Source organism: Acinonyx jubatus, chromosome A1 (genome assembly GCF_027475565.1).
Source record: "Acinonyx jubatus isolate Ajub_Pintada_27869175 chromosome A1, VMU_Ajub_asm_v1.0, whole genome shotgun sequence".
Lineage (NCBI taxonomy): Eukaryota > Metazoa > Chordata > Mammalia > Carnivora > Felidae > Acinonyx > Acinonyx jubatus.
This window is the reverse complement of record NC_069380.1, coordinates 211,204,098-211,224,031: the sequence shown is the minus strand read 5'-3', so window position 1 is coordinate 211,224,031 and position 19,934 is coordinate 211,204,098. Positions and strand designations below refer to the sequence as shown.

Below are 19,934 nucleotides of genomic sequence, written 5' to 3'. Positions count from 1 at the left end.
CTTGACAAGGTTGTAATAAAGGTTGCAAATTACTGCTTCTCTTGAAGAATGGAAGTGGGAGGGGAGAGGAAGAGAGGAAGGACAGGAGAAGGCAAGAAAGAGATTTTTTTTTTTTTTTTGATAAATCACTTCTCCTCTTTTCTCCTCTGACTCTCAGAAAACTTAAGAGATAAATTGCATATTCAGTTTGAATTGTAGATAAAAAAACTGACCTATAATTTTGAATGTTTATTTCCTACTTTTACCCATTTCTGGGTCCTCAGTCCTCATTTTTAAGTCATGTTTATGGTTCATTATTTTGTGTGGATTCTTTTTATTGATGTGGGTTTTGAGCCTTGCTTAAGGTTTGTAGAACGTCTCAAATCTTTTATGGAACAAGATGTGGGGTGTGTGTGTATAAACATTCTGTGTTTAGAGATGTTGCCATGAACACTTTGTGAAACTCTATAATAATATATGAAGCAATCTCGCATCCCATCTTATTTAATCCTCCCGATGACCCCGTAAAATAGATATTAGTAACTCCATTTCTGAGATGAGGCAACTAAGGCTCTGAGAATGGCTTTCCTCAGATTGCTTAACCTCTTGCAAGGGTCGGAATTTGACGTGCAACCCAGGTCTTTGGAATCTCAGCCCAGTGTTCTTTCTTCTGCCTCTGAGCTGTCTCTCCAGAGTCATTAGCCATTTCAGGTTTGCTGTTGGGCCTAATAAATAACACCCATAACAATAGTGCACATTTATTGTGCACCTGCTATGTGCCAGGCATTTTATTTGCATCATCTCATTTAATGCTCCCCACAAGCCAATGATGTAGCTACTGTATCATCCTCCCTTATAAACTATGAACAACACAGAGGCAAGCTCCCCAAGGTCAAGGCCAGTAAGGGGAGGACTGAGGATTTGAACCCAGCCCTAGTGCAAGTTCAGAGCTCTCACTCTTAACCAGTACCCTCTAAATGCATCAGTTCTGTCTCCAAGTGACACTTCCTGAGGGCAGTGTTCAAAGGACTTTGGACTTGTGTGATGTCACCACGTGGCTGTGATAGAAGCAGACAGCAGCAGCAGGCCATCCCTGCTTCCTTGACCTCTCCTCAGAAGGGAGCCAGCTATAAGTGGGCAGCCGGACAGCCTATACCACTAACCTGCCGCGGCTCATTAAAGTCTCCGGCTCTGTGATCTCATTCAGATCTGTGAGAAAGGGTCATGATCATTGCCTTTGTGTCCCCTGATTCATGCTTTCCTTTAGGGTCAACCTGTTCTCTGTGATTTTCTTAACATTCTCTTTGCTGCCTGCTTTAAGACTAACATATATGGTAATAACAAAACACACGTTCTAGGGACTGGCCCCCAGAAGCGCCCTGGGAGTGTGTTTGGAAGTATAATTATTACCTTGAAGACTGTTCTTTTTATCTTTTGAATTCATTCAGTTTTAGAGCTTTTTGCCTTCAGATATGCTTCTATGTTATAATAAACAAGGTTAAATATTTCTGGAAATACTCAGAGGGAGTGTTGTTTTTTTTTTTCATCTTAATATATGTACCACCGCTTCTAACATTAGGAGGATTATTTTCTCTGTTGCTGTTGGCCCTCTCAGCTGAACCTCCAACTTTGTGCTTGTCGTTCTGTCCTCTGCTCCCGGCAACACCTGAGGTCTGATCCCTGCCCACTACCGGATGACTGATCTCAGGTAGCTGCACAACTTCTTGAAGACTTGCGTTTTTTTAGGTTCTTTTCAATCATAAAATGAGGATAATCACCCTTTCTACCCTTGGGTTGTTAAGATCTGATGAGATATTTTAAGTTAAAGTGCTCTGAAAACCATACACTATTGCCATAAAAATGTAAGCCCACCACCATGTCAAGCACCACAGCTGACAAAGGCCATGTACATAAGGGACATGCCAGCATTCATTACAAAGGCATTTTGGCCTGTGGTGATTATCTGGAAGGAGACTAGAAGTTCTATAACTCTGTCCATTTGCCTACCTGTCATGATCACAGGCAATGATTTTGGAACCGAGGTTCTGATGACCAATGTTTTTGCCCAGATCATCACAAACAAGTCTGTATAAAGACAGAACAGGAGGGTGTTTGAGTACAGCTTCCTTTTTAGTGACACTTCTCATAACGGGGGTCAGCAAACCACAGCCAGTGGGCCAAATCTACCCCATGACCTGTTGTTATACATCCCACAAGCTAAGAATAGATTTTACAATATTAAATAATAGGAAAAATATCAAGAATAATGTTTGTGCCATGTGAAAATTATTATGGAATTCAAATTTCAGTGTCTACAGTTTTTAATTTTACCAATAACAAATTTTGTAAAAATTTATTCTACAAGTACCTACCTAATATTCTTGATTTTTGGCTGTTGGCCTGTGAAGCCTAAAATTCGTACTATTTGGCCCTTTACACAGAAAGTATGCTGGCTCCTGTCTTAAAGCATTCATTCTGCTTTCGAATCCAAGGGACTCAAAAGTCCTCATCAATTTGAATGCTTCCATGCCACTCAGGGACTTTATTTGTGCTGAGACCCTAAGGGAGAGATGTTCTATAGGCAGAGAAGACTAAGGTTTGCTTGGGGACTGAAAGAGCAGATGGGTCCATTTAGGACTTGATCAGGATGGGAATGGCCAAACAAAGGAATGTGACAGAGAGAAGAAGAGATGTAAAATGCTAGCAGTGGAAGAAACTGGTTCCTCAGTCCCTTTGGAGATGTGACCCAGATACAGTGTGGCCCCGTGTGTGGTCTCATTGCCCTGTGTGGGACGTCTGGGCATTGGACTCAACACTATTCATTCTATTGCCCTCCTCCATTACTGAGCAATAAGTATACACGGAGCAATCGAGGGTTCTGATGCTCTGGGGGCGGGCGGGGAGAGAAGGGAGTCTGCGATGCAGAACACACAGCACTTGGGACCTCCTATGCCCTAGCGGATTTTCCTCCGGCCCCATCCCCATCCCTCTCTGCCCCTCCTCTGCTCAGCTGCCGTCTTCTTTTCTCAGCTCCCAGCCTCTGAGAACCACAGGCGCCATCAGCCTCACCTTCCTTCCAGGCCTTCGATTTCTCTCCTCCTGTATGACTTAGCTTTGTCCAGACCATCTCACATCTCTGCACTCACCACTGGACTCTTCCTTGAGGTCTACCAGCAGGTGCCCTCTAGGGGGCAGGGGTGGGGGTGGCAGCGTGGGTGGGGTTAGAAAGGACCTATGAGCTTTCCTGGCCCGTGGGACACTGGGGACTGTTGCGGTGCCATGTCCCCACTGGCAGTACTGACAAGCGCCGTGTCTCTGTGTGGATTTCTAACACATGGGAGAGTGGAGCCAGGCCCACGCCAGAGACAAGAGATCAAAGCAAGAGGAACAACCTTCTTTGCACCGGCCAAGACCCAGTGCATGGAGCTGAGCTCTGCAAAAACTGAAAAGGTGAGGCAGAAGTGTCCATCTCCGAGCCAGGCTGGACGAAAACAGACTTGCTGTGGTTCCAGGAGGGACTGTCCAGTCGTTATCAGGGCTTTCCCTAGTCTGCGGCTTGCTTTTGCTGGGTATGTGGTGCACCGTTGCAACATCAATAAAGCTATTTAACGTAGCTCTGCAAAGAGCGATGGATCCAGAACTGAGGAAGTGGAGGGTGCAGCTAATGACCTGCATCGAACAACCCTTTGATTAAGGAGGAATGGACTCCCCGGAGGAATGGGGGGATGACCGAGCCACCTGTGGAACCAAGGACAGAATGTCACTGAAGACTTTCTGACAAGTGCCCTTTCCTGGGAACGCTCTACTGGAAGAAAACTAAAGCTTATTTCGCCACCAACTCCTTTAAGCAGAAATGAAGTCTTAGCGAGTAAAATAACCCTGATTAGCACAACACTGCAGAAAAGCCTCAAGGGTCTGATTTCACCGCCCCTCTGGACTTTCTCTTCAGGCAGTTAAGCATTCACAAGAAAATCCCTTCTCTTTATGTGGCTTCTTCAGCCGCATCACTTTGTGAAACAATTTTTAAAAGACGAAACACAATAACCCCCCACACTTGTATTGCTCTTATCTGTGATGCCTCTTGCAAGTTCCAACTAATCTTTAATGTGCTTAATTTCTCCCCACCCCCCAAGCCTCAACCATTACATTTAAAAAAATAATAATAATAAAGAGGGAGAGGGGGAAAAACAGACGTCCCTTGTGTTACTCAGCAAGAGTGTGTGATTTGTAAGATTTTAAAAATCCTTCCAGCCCTGCTTATTTTGACAAAACTACTTAACACTTCAAGCAATGAACTACAGGGCATAAATGTATAATCTGCAGAGAAAACCTTAATCCTCTACAGTAACCTATTTGAATCTCCTCAAACACATTTCCGTGTGTAGGCCTGGAGAATTAAGTCAATTGTTTGATCTGAGAAGAAAGGCAATTAGGGCTCTCTCTTGATCTTTCTGGTTGAATTCTAGTCAGGGGCAGTCACTGTTCTCAACAGCTCCATTTGAGACCCCTATTATTATAATAATAGAGGTGAGCATTAGAATCGCTACAGTTAAGGGTCTTGCTGCATTTTCATTATGAGTTGTTTTATCTGGGAGTTTTCTATTGTGATGGGCTAATATTCAGCATACAAATGATTAGCTAGCTGTGGATTTTTGTTTGTTTGATTTTGTTTTGTTTTGTTTTGTTTTTTAAACTCCATTTAAAGCTTCCTCCTTAACCAGAACAAGTATTTCAGGACAAATGGGAGAACATTTGGAGAAGCAGCTATTTGAGTTGATGGGACAGCTGTGTTCACTCACCACCGGGTTACTGGCAGAGATCTGACAGGGGTCTCTTCAAAGGGACATCTCTGGGGCCTCTGAGGGTGCAAGACAGAGAGGTAGAATGTAGTTGGGGGGAATGTAGTTGAGGGAAAAGTAGGGGTTCTGCCCTCGTTTGCTTATAGCCGCTCCCAAATTCCCAAATAGAAGCCGCAATCTAGCTGGAGGTGCCTACCGGAGCGATGTTTACATAGTGCAATGATATGAGATGGAGTAAGATCATTAGACCACAGCAAAGAATATTGGAGAGGGAGTTGCTGCTGTAGATTATAAGGTCAGGTGACTAAAGCCTGTCCCAAGCCACCATCACTGATGACCACACCTCGGGCTTCTGTGGCTCTATCTCATGATCTAGAACAAAGCTCCTGGAGCTAATCTTTGTCTTGTCCACATTATGTGAGCTGCCTGCCTTGGAGAGCAGTGAGAACATCAGCTCCGGGAAGACAAGAGGGGTCGAGCTGGTTCCTCTGCTTCCTGCAGGATCCCCGTGATCCCCGTGGGCTTGTGTTGTCCTGTTCTGGCCTCCAGCTCCTGACCAAGTCCAAGTGTAGGAGGTCCCAAGAGGGTACAGATGCCGTCTCCTATGTGTCATTCTTGTTGCCTCAGCCTCAGAGTTCCTGCAGGAGCGTGCTTGGAACAAGCTGGAGTTGTGCTTTAAGGTAGCTGAGGCTTGTGGAAGAATGGCAAGGAGGAGGCTGGTTATTTTCATTCAGTCGACAGTGACGGAGAGCCCACGGTTCAAAGGTAATTTCTGATGGTCCTGCCTGCCAGGAGCTTGTGGTCCAAGGGGGGCAAGATCAGTGAGTCAAGACATAGTAACAAGATGGCGTGACAAAGGAGATTAGGAAAGAGCCCAAGGATGTACACTTAAATTTAAGGTTCAAGGAAAGGCTTACAGGACACAGTTCCTGAGTTGGTGCCCAAAAAATGAGTAAGCCGTAATTAGCAAGGAGGTGGCCTATTCCGGCAGCACAAAATCCCGGAGGGAAACGTAAAATGTGTTCGAACATCTGCAACCTGGTCTCAGGATGGAGTTGGGGGGCAGGGAGGGGGGGCGGCGGTGGGTGAGAGGGAAGAGGTAGCAGAGGCGCTAATGTCCAGTTGTTAGGAAATTTAATTCCCTGGTAAGGAATCTGGTCTTTATCTTATAGGCAATGAGGAACCCATGAAATATTTTAAACAGGATAGTAACATGAAGAGATCACCCTTTAGATAAAGAGAATATATTTGTTTTCTATTGCTATATAACCAATGTCCACAAACTTAGCTGCTTAAAAAATACCTCTCGCCTAGCCAAACTGAGACATAAAATGAACCACCACAGCCATCTATTACCCAAAAGAATTTGAGAACTGGCACTATTAAAATAATTATTATTGGGAAGGGAGGGCTAAAATTACATTTGCCACAAATTTTGAACCTAAATTTAAAATCAAGCCTTTAGATCTAATACGGAGGAGAAAGGGAAAAAGCAAGCAAAAACACAAGAAAGCTGGTTATCACATCCAGAAGGCGGGAGATTCTATGGAACAGCTGACTAGGTTTCTTCAACTAGTTATGAAGAGAAAGAGGACTGGCAGGGTGTTCTAGATTAAAAGTGACTTAAGAGACATAAAAACCAAAGGCAATGTATGGATCCTGCTCAAATAATTGCTGGACAAACCCAGCTGTATGTTTGAATATGGACTGGTTACTAGGAATTATTAAGGAGTTCTTGATGATTTTGTTAGGTGTCATGATGATATTGTAGTTGAAAAAGAAAACAATATATTTGACCTGAAAAAAGGCTTTTTTGTCATGGGGAAGAGAGTCAACAGACATGGGGGCTGATATCATCTCCCAAGATCAAACTGAGGTTTGACGTCCTCTGATTCCATCCTTCCTCCAGAAGGAATGAGCCTCTCCCTCTCTTGGATCCTCTGTATGGTACCTTACATACACGGGTGTATGTGTTTCCTTTTCTAAAGAGCGAGCTTCTTGAGGACAAGGACTCTGCTTAAATCTTCCATGCCCAGGACATAGTAGATGCTACAAACACTAATAAATCTCAGAATGAATGCTCTCCAAACCCCTAAGTCATAGATATGAATTTACTCTATTTCATGGTCATTACATTTTAACATTTTAAAATAGGAGTTGGGCATTTCTGACCCGTAAATAAAACATATCAAAATTAAATAAGGAACATTATCTAGTTCAGTATAGCATCTAGTAACAGGTGGGTGAACATGTTCTTTTTTATGTGATTGGGCTGGCAAATATTTAATTTGGGTTGTTCAGTGCCTGCCTCAGAAGTAGTTGTGTTAGTTAAGGTGATGCTAGCTGCTATAATAGATAAGCCCCCAAATTTCAAGTAGCTTAACACACAGCTATTTGTTTTTCACTTACATAAAGTCCAAGTAGGAGCCCCCTATCAAAGGAGGGCAAGTGGTGGGATAGGGATAAAGGCTCTGTTCCATGCAGCCATTCACATTCTCACTGAAGGTGGCTTTCAAAGTCCCCCTCCCTGGATACCAAAATCTAGTCAGTAAATTGGAGAGGAGCTATTGACATTCAATGCATGGGAACTAGCCACTAAACCTCACTTCAATGCAAAGAAGCCGGAATGTTGGGCAGGTACTTCCTGAACACAACTCTACAGAGCAAAAACCCTTTGTGGCCAGTTATCTCCTCCACAGGTTGTTCTCTTAAATGTTCTGATATTTATGCAAAATAAATTATTATAACGTCTAATTATGCTTATTTCATCCCTCATAAGATAGAATAAATAATAAGGGTCCAGTGAAGAATCTGGGGCTAATAGCTATAGGGAACTTGTGTGCAAGGCTTTAGTAAATACATTGTTACTCCCAGTTGAGAACACTCTCATGTGAAACCTGCGTAATTCACAAAGGGTCTTCTTCACTTTGTAGAAGGTCACTGCAGAGAAATGTCACAAAACATTACAAAACTTAAGGAAGACGATTGAAATAATTCTCAAACAGCCCATTGGTTTAAGAAAATCTCATCTAAAGAAAAAATAGCTCAGATGAGAGCAGAGTTCCTTCTCTGGTATACATGTACCGAATGTGTGACATCTATAGTTTCAAAGTGCTACATCACTGGAATGGTGTCCTGTCTCTAACATAGGAAAACCAGTGTTCTCCTTTGCAGATGTACAAATGGCACTGAAGGTTTTGAGTCCATTTCTAATCTGTACTTCGGCTCAAATATCCTTATTGGGCTGCAAAACCATGTATCCAACTGTTTACTCAACATCTCCAGAGACATCCCTCAGGCCCCTCAAGTTCAACAGCAAACTCAACACCTTTCTTTCTAATTCTGCTTTTCCATAAATGGTTTGTAACCTGATTGTATAAAATTTAGCCTGGTGTTCCCTCACTTCACTTCTCCTACCTCAGTGGTTCTCAACCTGGGGTGATTTTGCATCTAGGGGATATTTGGCAATGTCCAGAGACTTTCAGTTGTCACAACCAGGGGAAAGGATGCTACTGGCATAATGGGTAGACACAAGGAATGTAACTAAATACCTTACAGTCCCTCCTGCCCCCAAGGAAGAATTATCTAGCCCCAAAGGTCAAAAGTGCCAAGATAGACACCTTGCTCTACTCCACGTCCTGAAAGCTCTACAGCCTATCTTTCAAATCTCTTCTATCCCAGCACCCCCATTCCCAATGCCTTGTTACAGGCCTTCATTACATCTCCCATGGTATACAGTGGGATCCTAACCCATTTTCTTGTTACCCAATCCTGTTGCTCCTTTGGAAAGACCTGTCCTCCCCCACCTTGCAAGCGGTCTCTCACCTTTAAGTTCAGTTAACTCCCCAAATATTAAACCTTAATGCGAACCTTCCCAGTGTGGCCTACTCTCCCTCCTTCCCCTCCAGTCTCAGTTGGAGACCCTCTGTCTATAGACACACCATTACCTGTTTCCCAAACTAGACCCAAGTGACTTGTGAGAAGGAACCTTCATATTCAGCCTCCATAAATAATAATGCAGTTGAAATAATATATCAATGTACTCTCACTGGCACTTCTCGTGATCAGAATAAGGTGAGAAGGCTGGACTGGCTTGGGTAGGAGGCAGGGTGGACGCTGTGGTCACAGTGGCCTGCTATGTTGAGTTGGTCAACGTGCCTAGTCACAGAATGTGGCTGCTGGCCTCGTTATTGCTCTACAGAGCCCCTGGAGCTAAACTGCCCTGATGGTGTGTTTGATGTGTTTCACTGTTAGGTACTCTAATGGACTTCTTCAGGTTTCAAGAACTATTAATATGGAGAGAGTAAATGAAAAAGGCCAGAATATTAGAGAAAAAGTCAAAGTCCATTAAAAAGTCCCAAGCAGCATGTGGCTCTGGCATTATTTTAATGCATAAAGACTAGTCAAAGTACTTGTATAAAAATTTCAAATATCTTCCCTTGTAACAGTCTCGAGGCCACTGATGAATCCAGCATTCCTTCCCGTCCAGTCTTGCTATCTGTGTGGAGGGGGAGCACGAGAACACCCTTTTCTTACAGATACCATCTTACATTTTATGATTAACAAATTAAGAAGCCCTAGACAGGTCTTCTCTCACTCCTCTAATATGTGTGTGAGTGTGTGTGTGTGCATATGTGTGTGCAACATTTACGACAACAGATTGCTTACAACCTACACATCTTTCATTAGTCAATAAATTACAGTGTATCTACAATTGGTACTTAAGATATGCATTAATATGCAGCCATCAATGTAAATGTAAATGTGGATTCAACACAGAGATACGCATGATGTATTAGTTAATGAAAAAGGAAGTCTATGGAAACCATATGTATGGTATCTAATTGTTAAGGCATACTTGAGTGCATATGTGTACATGTGTATATATACAGAAGGTCTGACAGTATACAAAAGTTCTTGGTGATGGAATCATGGGTGATTTATTTTTCTGCCTATGTTTCCTACTTTCTCCACAGAATTTCCAAAATAGCATATGTTTCTTTCTCCTGCTAATAAAAGTAATATATTCCCCAAATTTTCAATCTTGCATATGTAACATTAAATAGTTGTAAGTAAGAAACTCTCCGGATACCTGAAAAGCTCACTCACTCTTCTCCTTCAGATCTTAACTCAAATGACAACCGTTTAGGGATCTCATGAACCACCTGATTGAAAACAGCACCCATCCCACCTCCCTGCTTTATTTTTGGCCATCATCTACACCACCATGTGACCTATGTTTTATTTTCTTGTCTATCGTGTGTATTCCTTACTAGTACATTAGCTCCCTGAGGGCAGGGAGTTTTATTTTGTTCACTGCTGTAGCCCCAGAGCCTAGAACAATACCTGATACACAGTAGTCATTCACTATGTATTTGCCAAAATAATGAATGAAAACACATTTGTTTTAAAGAAGAGGTTTTGCCTTTATTAATAAAAAACAAGTGATATTCAGTTTAAAATAACATTTTTTTAAAAATGTCATGCCTTTTAATGTAACGTTAGCCCATTATTGCAGGGACCACTTTAAGCTGATGAAAGCCACAAGGTCCTCATCCTGCCCCCCGCCCACTCCCAACTCCCCCCGATAGACACAATATCCAATACAATTTCAGGAGCTTCTGAGACTTCAAGTCCATCTATAAACTTCTTAAAGCATCCACTGACCCCAGAGTTAGAGTATCTGATTTAAAGTGTCATCTGGCTTAGAGTCGTGATCTCTCCCCTATTCTGATGACTCAACGAATATATGTCTATCCCCACTCCCACTAGCCAGTTAAACATTAAAGGGATCCCTTCTACAAAGAATTCACTGCTTAATGAGGGGTAAGTTCAATTTCTGCAGTTGAGAAGACGATAAACATCCAGATGAAAGCTGAAAAATCTAGTTAATAATCCAGCGATTTCCAAAAGTATAGACGTTAATAGAGTGTAGCCCAAATATCTAGTGAGGTGAATTTTTCACTTGTCAGCTCAAAGTCTTGTGACACAATCTCAGACAGCCATAGAAAAACATGATCTATTCCACATAGAATATGCTTTTCGAATTTTATTGTTTAAAGAACAAAATAAAAGGGAGTATGCACATCCACCAAAGTAAGGTTTTCCATTAAACAGAAGAGAAACCAAATACTTTGTAATAAAGACCATCCAGCTAAAAACAGCGTATTAGATCAGTAAAACAACAAGAGCGATTTTGACTTTGTGTTTTATTTCAATGGGCACACTTCATTCATTGTCTGTAGGAAAACTAGGCTAGATCTCAATGGGCAACAGTCACAGTTATTAAGCAAGTAAATACGCCACCACTTCCGTGCCCGCCTTTATTTCTTTATGTCTTCAGTCTCATCTGGCTCTTTCTCTTGATGCTCTCTTTCCCACCTCATTTCTTTTAACTCTTGTCTGTACTTCCGTTCAATGAACCGCTTCTGATGGGCCATCTGGGGAAAGTTATCTGACACGAGGAGATACATTTTATACTCAATAAAGGGTAGCCTCTAGTGCAAAGAATGATGTAAACTAACCACACACACATTCAAGGGAAATGGAGAGCTGCATATTCTAAGGCAAGAGGCAAGCAATTGCTCGGTGGGCTCCCTTACCCTTTTATCATTCAGAAACACAGTGGAAGTCTGCACCAGGACCCCTAATTCTAGATTGCAATATCTGAGATGAACTTGAGTATCAAAGGCACCAAAACATCCAGAAATGTTAGAACACAGATGTGTGGTTTCAGAATGGTTCCAGGTAGGCAGGAGATGTTTTAACACAGTTCTCCTAGTAAGAAGTGATTGCCAGGGAGAGATTACAGAATACAGTCAAATGGACCTGTGTATTTTTGCAAAGTTAAAACCAAAAGCTTCATACAAATAAAGGTATTATCACACCATTAGTTACCAAGAATTAAAGTTTCTGAAAAGAAGAAAAAGATTTGGTGGACAAATGGCGTTAAGTCATTATTTCTGATAATTCTATTTTTAAAGTTTACCACGAGATACCCAAAGTTATGTCAGCGACAGCAACACAGGTAGAGCATTTTTATTTAGTTAAAGGAAACAGGTCACTCAGTGGTATAGTTTAAGCTACAAGTGGTTTGATATTTGACGCTGTGCAAGAGTGTCAGACACAGTGTAAACCTTGGTTAAGATTTAAAAATTTTATGACTCAGCTGTCATTTGTGGTATATAACAAGTGTAGAGATGGGATAAGAAATCAAGGATGGAATAAGGAAAAAGTCACTTTATACACGCAGTCAACAAACTTATATGCTTCAACAACAAACATCACAAACGGATGTGTGCATGAATGAGAGCCACCCAAGATATCTGGTAACACAGAGGGAAAATGGCGCTGTCCTGCCTAACTGAGTAAGGGGTCGTTCTATACAAGAGCTCCTATGTCACATTTAAAAATATGAAGATTCAGAGATGTGGGGGAGAGAGCACGGCATGTTTGGGGAAGAGCAAGTTTATTTTTTGTTAAAGTTGAAGCTTAATTAAAGTGGATACAAATAGACAGCAAATTCCTAAATTATTTCCCCCCCTTTTTTATATAGTGTTTCATCCTCAGCCCCAGGTGGGAGAAGGGACAGGAACACAGTGGTAGGAAAAACATCTGAGAGGCAAGCAGTGAATCAGATGTATATCTAAGTCACTGGCTGATTTTGAACAAAAGACGTATATAATGACATCTGTATTTTAGAAATAAAGCAGGAATAAAATCCAATTCCCTAAATGATATCAAGTTGACCTTCTGTATGATATAAAACACAGGTTTCACACACTGTAAGGACTTTAAAAAAAGATAGATAAAATAAATAAAAGTAAGCTATAAAGCATGTTTCTACAAAATGAGTTCTACCTTCCTCAGTAAATTCTATTCTAAAACTTAATTTGCATTAAAAAGATCCCACCACTCAGATGTAACCATTGATAAACTTTTAGAATATATCCTTAAGTTCCCTAAGAAGTAAAGTTATGCTACACACATACATACACAGTGTAAATGTGTATATATTACATAAACACATGAAGACTTCATCATTTCCCCACCCACCCTTACTTTGGGAGAGAATACCATAGGTACGTTTTTATGGGTACACTTTTGTTTTTAAATGTATCCTAGTATAAGCATTTCTCTATACCATTACTCTTCAAAAATACTGCTGTAATGATTGCAAAATATTACACTTGGGTAAAGCAAGAATGGGTCAACTACTGCCCATAGGCCAAATACAGCCCACCACCTGTTTTTGTAAATAAGGTTTTATTAGAACACAGACACATCCACTCATTTGCATATGATTCATTCCTGCCCACTACAATGGCAGAGTTGAGTAATTATGACAGGACTTTATGGCCAGCAAAGCTTAAGATATTTACTATCTGGTCCTTTACAGAAAAAGGTTGCCAATCACTGGGATATACCATTATTTATTTAAACATTTCCCTACTGTTAAACATGCAGTTTGATTTACTTTTTTATTTTCTGACTGTTATAAATCAAGTTGTCACTATCATCATGGCATGTGAACTTTAGCTCATAACTCCAGTTGTTTCCTTAGGTTTGATTCCTAGAAATGAAGTCTCCGGATCAAAGATCCTCTTTAAGGACCAGATACAGATGGTCAAATTGCTTTCCAGCTATTAAACAATTCACTTCTACCAGTACACGTGTAGAGGTCAGTCTCAGAACAGACCATCTCTCTAATACCGTGTTATTGTTAAAAGCAAACAAAAAGCTCCAAAGACAACCTTTAACAGTCTTATAGGTAGAAAACAGAATCTTACTTTTATCTCAATATGTGATTGTACGTTTGTATATAACGAATGAAAAAATTCCCAACAGAGTTAACTTAAAACTTTCAGTGAAGATTCCATGGACACTGGAACCTGGAAATACTAGCTACTGGCCCCCGACTTTTCCTCCCTCCCCACACTGAGGAAGCTACTCTCTGCTGATTTCCACTTGGCTCTTGGCCCTCTTGCCTTTCCCGGAATGTCGCACAGCTGAGAATCCTGGGCCTCTTTACTTCTAGCTTCCCCCACTTTGCGCTCTCTCTCCCACACTTAGCAGGTACCAGTACTTGAAGCGTAATAGAATTGCACTGTCATGTTTAGCTCACAGGTTCTGCTGGGCAGCACAGTAAGTATATGTACCTCAGAAGAAAATCCTCTGCATTTAAGCCTTCAATTTACAAAAGACTATGCAATTTCCTACATGGCCAATTATGTAATTGCAGTGTCTTCAACCCAGCCATCCCACTCTTGGGAATCTATCTCACAGAACTAAAAGGACCAATATATAGTCATTTATCGTCAACAGTGATTCAAAAAAGAAACCAGAAAGAGTGCCCACCAAAACTAAAAAAGGTGAATAAAATATGGCAAATCCATAGCACGAAATACTGCACAGCTATTAAGAAAGAATGAACTGGGGGGAGTGCCTGGATGGCTCAGTCAGTTAAGCATCCGACTTCGGTTCAGGTCATGATCTCACAGTTCGTGAGTTCAAGCCCTGCATCAGGCTTTGTGCCGACAGCGCAGAGCCTGGATCCTGCTTGGGATTCTGTGTGTCCCTCTCTCTCTCTCTCTCTCTCCCTCCTCCCCTCACGCTTGGTCTCTCTCTCAAAAATAAACATGAAAGAAAGAGAAAGAAAAGAAAGAAACAAAGAAAGAAAGAACTGGGGCTACACCCTACCACCTATAGAGCTGCCCATGATGTTATTGAGTAAGAACAGAAAGATGCAGAAAAGTATGTAAATGTATCATTCTACTAAAACAGTGGCCAAAAACTAAAAAGAAAAAACTTTCACTTATATAAGATTTTAGAAATATAGAGAAATATGCAGAAAAAAATACACTAGGTTGTTCACACGGGCTCCCTGGGTCAAGAGTGGAACTCCACACAAAGAAGGAAAATGAAAATCAAAAAGCATTTGGAAATACTTAAAAAAAAAAATTCTTCACCCATTTTATACATATCTTATACTCTGCTACACTCTATGTGGAGAATAATTATGAAGAAAAGAAGATCACATTTTATCAGTACTTACCATTTTTACATTTCCTCATTTTCTCTCTATAAAATATACATTATGAACATACAATTATAGAAAAAGGGACAGGCTTACATTTTTCAAGTGCATCCATTGCTGCTCCCATTTCCGCTTGCTGAATACTATTAAATAAAATAAAGGTAAGGAGCAGTTTAAAGATTTTTTTCAGAAACACAAGCTACGGCTACAAATTGTTCAGGCTGATTTTCATGTTCGCTGCATAAAATTTTATCAGATTACTTCTGTCACATACTGAATTGTACAAGTCAGGAATATACACAAGGGCGTGCAGGAACATTATTTATTTGCACAAAGCCTATTTAAGTTATTTGTTCCCCATCTTTAATACTTAATACTGTAATAAAATGCCTTCCATATTAGGTCTGAAGTATTTCTTACTTAAGTTTAAACATCCTCAGCATAAAGTTTAAAGAAGCAAAGAGAAAAAAATATATGTATAGACAGACTTCTAATCACTTCTCAATTTAAGATATAAATTAGGTGGTTCAAAGAAAGATGATAATATACATAACTCTTTTTACCTGAGAGATGTAAGCATTTCCAACAAAGCTCAAATGAATAACGATAAGAAATCAAATGTCTAATGGCTGTTATCATGCACGATGTGTCCCATAAGATACTTGCAACAATGTTGGGTACCCAGCAATGTTGGGTAACTAAAACTGGACACAACTTACCTGCGCACCAGGTAATGTGGCTTTCTCAAGGTAGCCAAAGTCCCTTATGCAACGGTATTCGCACTGTCCAAGGCCAATCTCAAGTTTGGGGCTGAGCTCGGTGGGGACACTAATCCTTGGGATTCACTTTGCTATTACCCTTTAACATTCTATAATCGGAGTTTAGAAAGACAGACTGCAGAGAGCTTGGAAGTACCAAGTAAGGACTTCGCAGACACACAGGATGTTCATTCAAAGAAATTAAAAGTATCTTCTCTCGTACCTTGGTCCTTTCCCGCAGCCTATTCTTTCTCCCTTGAAGTACACTGCCACAGTGTAGGTTCTAGCATGGGAGGGTCCTACTGTCTGCAGAGTCCTGAAAGGAAAAAAAGGAACTTTAATTAGGGTAAAGTGTTATTTAATTGTTACTGGTAATATATAACTCTAGGAAAAAACATGTACTTACCACTCAGAGAAAGGTAAAAATAACAAGAAAATTCAAGGAGTAAGTTTATTTGCTAAACTAACAAATATAGAGAGAGCTTTTAAAGTAGGAAATTTTTTAAAATTCTACACTGGATTTTCATATTTTTTTTCCCCAAAGCATTATAAGCAGTATCTGAAGGCTAGCACCAAAGTGTAAGATATTTTGAACAATTTCTAAGTGTGTATACTCCAAGTATCATAAAACTAACAAACTTTCAGCAGTGAAAAGGTAACTATTTCAGTCTGTTCACTGTTCTTCAGTGCTAATCACAACTGAAAATGATAAGTATCTGGGCAATACACCTCAAGCCACATCTGTATGGTTTCATCCTTTATGAATTCTTCCCAATGTCTGGTATCTTATCTAAAAGATCAGAAGATGTATTTAATTTCTGAAACACCTGAGATCATTTCGGAGGTTTGCTATGATGCCAAGTACACAACACAATTGCCAAAACACAAAATGCCAGGTACTCTGGGTTTTAATGACATGGTGCAGATTTCTAACGCAGTAAAACTGATAACTTTATGGAAAAGGGAAATTGAAAGTAGCCAACAAAGATAATGGAATGAACACAGTAATCTTGAAAAAAATATGTAAAACAACCCCATCATCTTGATGAAAAAGAACAAGCTCACTATGTACTTGCATCCGGGGGATTTATGAGAAGGGAGCAGTCATTTCCTTTGTGTTTCTACACTCTGTGGGATGAAAGCACACGGATGGCTTCTTCAAGGTGGCACTTATTATAGTAATCAGGCCTGGGCTACGAGTTTATCGTCTTCATTTTATTTATTGAACCTTAATTATCACTTTGATGAGGAAATAGCTTCAGCCTTTCATGTAATATGGTTTGGATATTCATTATGCTTATTAGGTACATATTAAAGTGCTATTTCTAAACATTTGGGGATTTTTCCCAACAAGGAAAGGAAACATTGTTTGGCGGTGACAGCTTCTTGGGACAATTTATAGTGGCTTGCTGTGGGGTGACTCAAACTTCTCTTGGCCTCAGTTCTTTTAGCGAAAAAGCCTGTAACGTGTTGTGACTATTAAATAAAGACATAAGAAAGGATTAAAATTCCCCCTGCCACTCTGGTGTTTCTCCTTTTGAAGTCTGAGAGAGCCCACAGAGAGGGGTTTTTATTCCATATGGAACATTTGCACCAACGTGCGTGCTTGCAACCATGTGTGCCCACGGACAGGAGGTAAACCAGTACTGAAATTCGATTTTTAAACATCCTTCAAAACATACACCCACATAATACCTGGGGAGGCAATCCACCTATTTTGATAATTCTCCCCTTTTGCAATTCTTCTTTGAAAACACCTTCTGAATCAATGTATGAGAGTCTCAAGATAATTACTCTACGTCAGAGTCAAATCTCCTGTTTTCATCAAAACCAGTATCTTGTGTGTAGTGATCTGCATTCTTTCTGAATGACTTTTGGCTACCATTCAAAGGGTAACGATTTGTCACTGAAGATATTCAAAATTACACGGCAGTGTGTGACACACATTCTAAGAAGAAAAACTCCAAACGTGAATAACGCAGTGGCAGTGAAGAGCCGCCTGTTTCTCACAGTGACTGCCCGACAGAGTGCATAGCTGTCAGGCAACAGGGACAAAGGCCAACAAGGCTTCAAAGCGGAGTGGGGACCGACACCCAAATACCGTGAGAAAGAAGCACAACCTTCTAATCTAGATGCATGGCCCCGCAGAGGTTACAAGAAAGAAGACAAACAAAGCACCGATAATCAAAGGTGACCTACTTACTTTAGTTAGAACGAAAACACGGAGATGCCCAGAGAGACTCCATGTGGGGCCCAGAGTCAGTGTAAAGAAGTCCCAGTGCAGGACCCTTGTCATGATCACCCCGGAGCATCCAACGCCTGCAGGAACGAGTACTTACTTGTACAGAGGAATGTCTGGCTCCTTTCCTTCTGTCCTGAGTGTCAAACAGCACTGCTGAAGCTGGGATTTAGGGTCATTCCAGTCCTGATTCAAAATAAACTCCTGCAGCAAGTCCCCAGAAAGTATTTAGTAATGGGCTCTGGAATCACCGAGCGTAAAGCATAGAACTAATATATATTTTATATGAGCTTACTTTTAATCGTGGAAAGAAGCAAACATTCATGAAAGTATGAACATATTCCAAATCCTTATCAATGTACAGCGCGGCAATAAATGCTGAGAAAAAGAACATTAAAAAATAAAACCACAATGTTATCGCCATTTCCCAGAAAGATCACGAGACCCAGACTTTTAAGAAATGTTGTAATGAGGTTTTCAACTGCCAGACACTCTTTATTTTTTAGAATTATCATATCCTCTTTCTTAAAACAAGAATCACCATCACTGGTATTAGAAGCAATAGTATAGATGTGACTAAAATGCAAAAATCAGAGGGTACAAAGACCAAATTACATTTGGTTAAAGGCTAAATAAATAGTTAAAATGATACACAAAATGCTACTATATGCCAGGGAAAAAGTGGTATCTGGGAACACAACTGTGTTAATAACAAATCAGAAGAAAACCTGAAGATTAGATAGGACATCAGAATGAGCACATTCTTGGGGCCTGCCATCCTCAACACCAATCCTGAGAAGACTAGCCATTTACAATGGTCTATGTTACCTTTCATGAACAGAAATGAAATAATTTATAGACTCAATCTGCCCAGAAAAAAACTTGATACCGGGCTTAATGACAATACAATATATCAAACTTTGCATTAATAAATGGTGACCCCAAAGATAACTTCATTAAAAGGTACTGTAACCAAGTAAAGAAACAGTGAGTTTTTAAAGGAAGGTATAAAAGTAGCTTTCATTGAGGAAAAAAAAAAAAAATTCCAGTAAAACTGATTACTCAATTTTTTTTGTAATTTTAATCTTTAAGTTACTTTTCTTTAGTTGAAAAAGTTCTTTTAACTTCCTTAGACTGCCTTTGCACTTTGTAAATGAGCTGGTTTTGCATGGTAGACTTTAATATTTGTATATAATTCCAATTGTCAAGAATACTATAATATTAAGAAGAAAAAAAAAAAAAAAAGGTCCAAGGCCCAGTGATTGGTCCACTTATTTTAAAGTAGTATCAGAAACAATAAAATGATGTGTAAAATCCTTTAGTTAACTATAATAGGATTATTTATGATGCTTCCAGACCATATCAGAAACTGCCAAAGATGACAACATTTGTCCGTAGAGCTTTGAGCTCATTCAAAGCAACAGATAATAGTTTTAGTATTTAGTGAATAAATTACCCTTCTTTCTTCTATGCCCCTATATGAAGGCTGCTGGGTGGCAAAAAAAAGCTGTGATTCACTATTACCCATCTCCACACTCTGCTAGTGTTTCACACAAAGAATGTGATGGCTGAACAGTAGAATGGAGGGGTGCAGGGGCAGGGATGGGGGTGATACCACTGAACAAAGACTGAATATAAAATTCATTATTCACTTATCTTAATTCCAAATTATCCTCCTTCTAATAAACTTTGGAGAAATACATAAATAAAAATTAAAATGGAAGAGAGGTTTCTTTAGTTAGAACATAATAATAATGAGCAGTAAGATAAATGTGGGTGCATCTGATTTAAACTCTGAATCTGCAGGTTAAGAGAAAAGCTCTATTCCTAAGACTCACATTCCAAAAGGTCGGCCAAGGTCTTGGTCCTAAGGGCCACGGGTCTCTTGGTCTTGTCATTGGTGATGGCATATTCCTGCATGCCCAGTTCCTCTGCTACCTTGGCTTGAGTTCTGTTATTCACCAAAGAGCTTCGCAACAACTGGCCAAAAGAAAGTGAGATACGTTTAGAAACCATCTCACTGTGGTCTCTCTCCTGCTCCTGTGTTGGGCCCAACTAGCCCGAGACCACTTCACAGGCAGAGGCACCAAGGTAAGCAATGGTTTAAGTCCTCAACTGCTATC

General features: G+C 40.4%; 1 protein-coding gene across 10 annotated transcripts in view; it reads right to left on the bottom strand.

Annotated features, from left to right (window-relative positions):
* DROSHA (drosha ribonuclease III) overlaps positions 1-19,934 on the bottom strand; it is a 201,774-nt gene that overhangs the window by 65,327 nt on the left and 116,513 nt on the right. For 7 of the 10 annotated variants that reach the window (XM_053201821.1, XM_053201826.1, XM_053201819.1 and 4 more), the window contains 6 exons: positions 19,650-19,791; positions 18,107-18,189; positions 17,912-18,015; positions 15,796-15,888; positions 14,911-14,957; positions 1,844-2,064 (listed from right to left, as the gene is read on the bottom strand). In XM_053201821.1, the coding sequence (XP_053057796.1) occupies positions 1,859-2,064; positions 14,911-14,957; positions 15,796-15,888; positions 17,912-18,015; positions 18,107-18,189; positions 19,650-19,791 (675 nt within the window). In that variant the 3' untranslated portion in view covers positions 1,844-1,858. Of the gene's footprint in view, positions 1-1,843; positions 2,065-10,179; positions 11,233-14,910; positions 14,958-15,795; positions 15,889-17,911; positions 18,016-18,106; positions 18,190-19,649; positions 19,792-19,934 lie in introns of those variants that run through there. The other 3 variants (XM_015077686.3, XM_053201844.1, XM_053201850.1) reach the window with 2 other exon arrangements.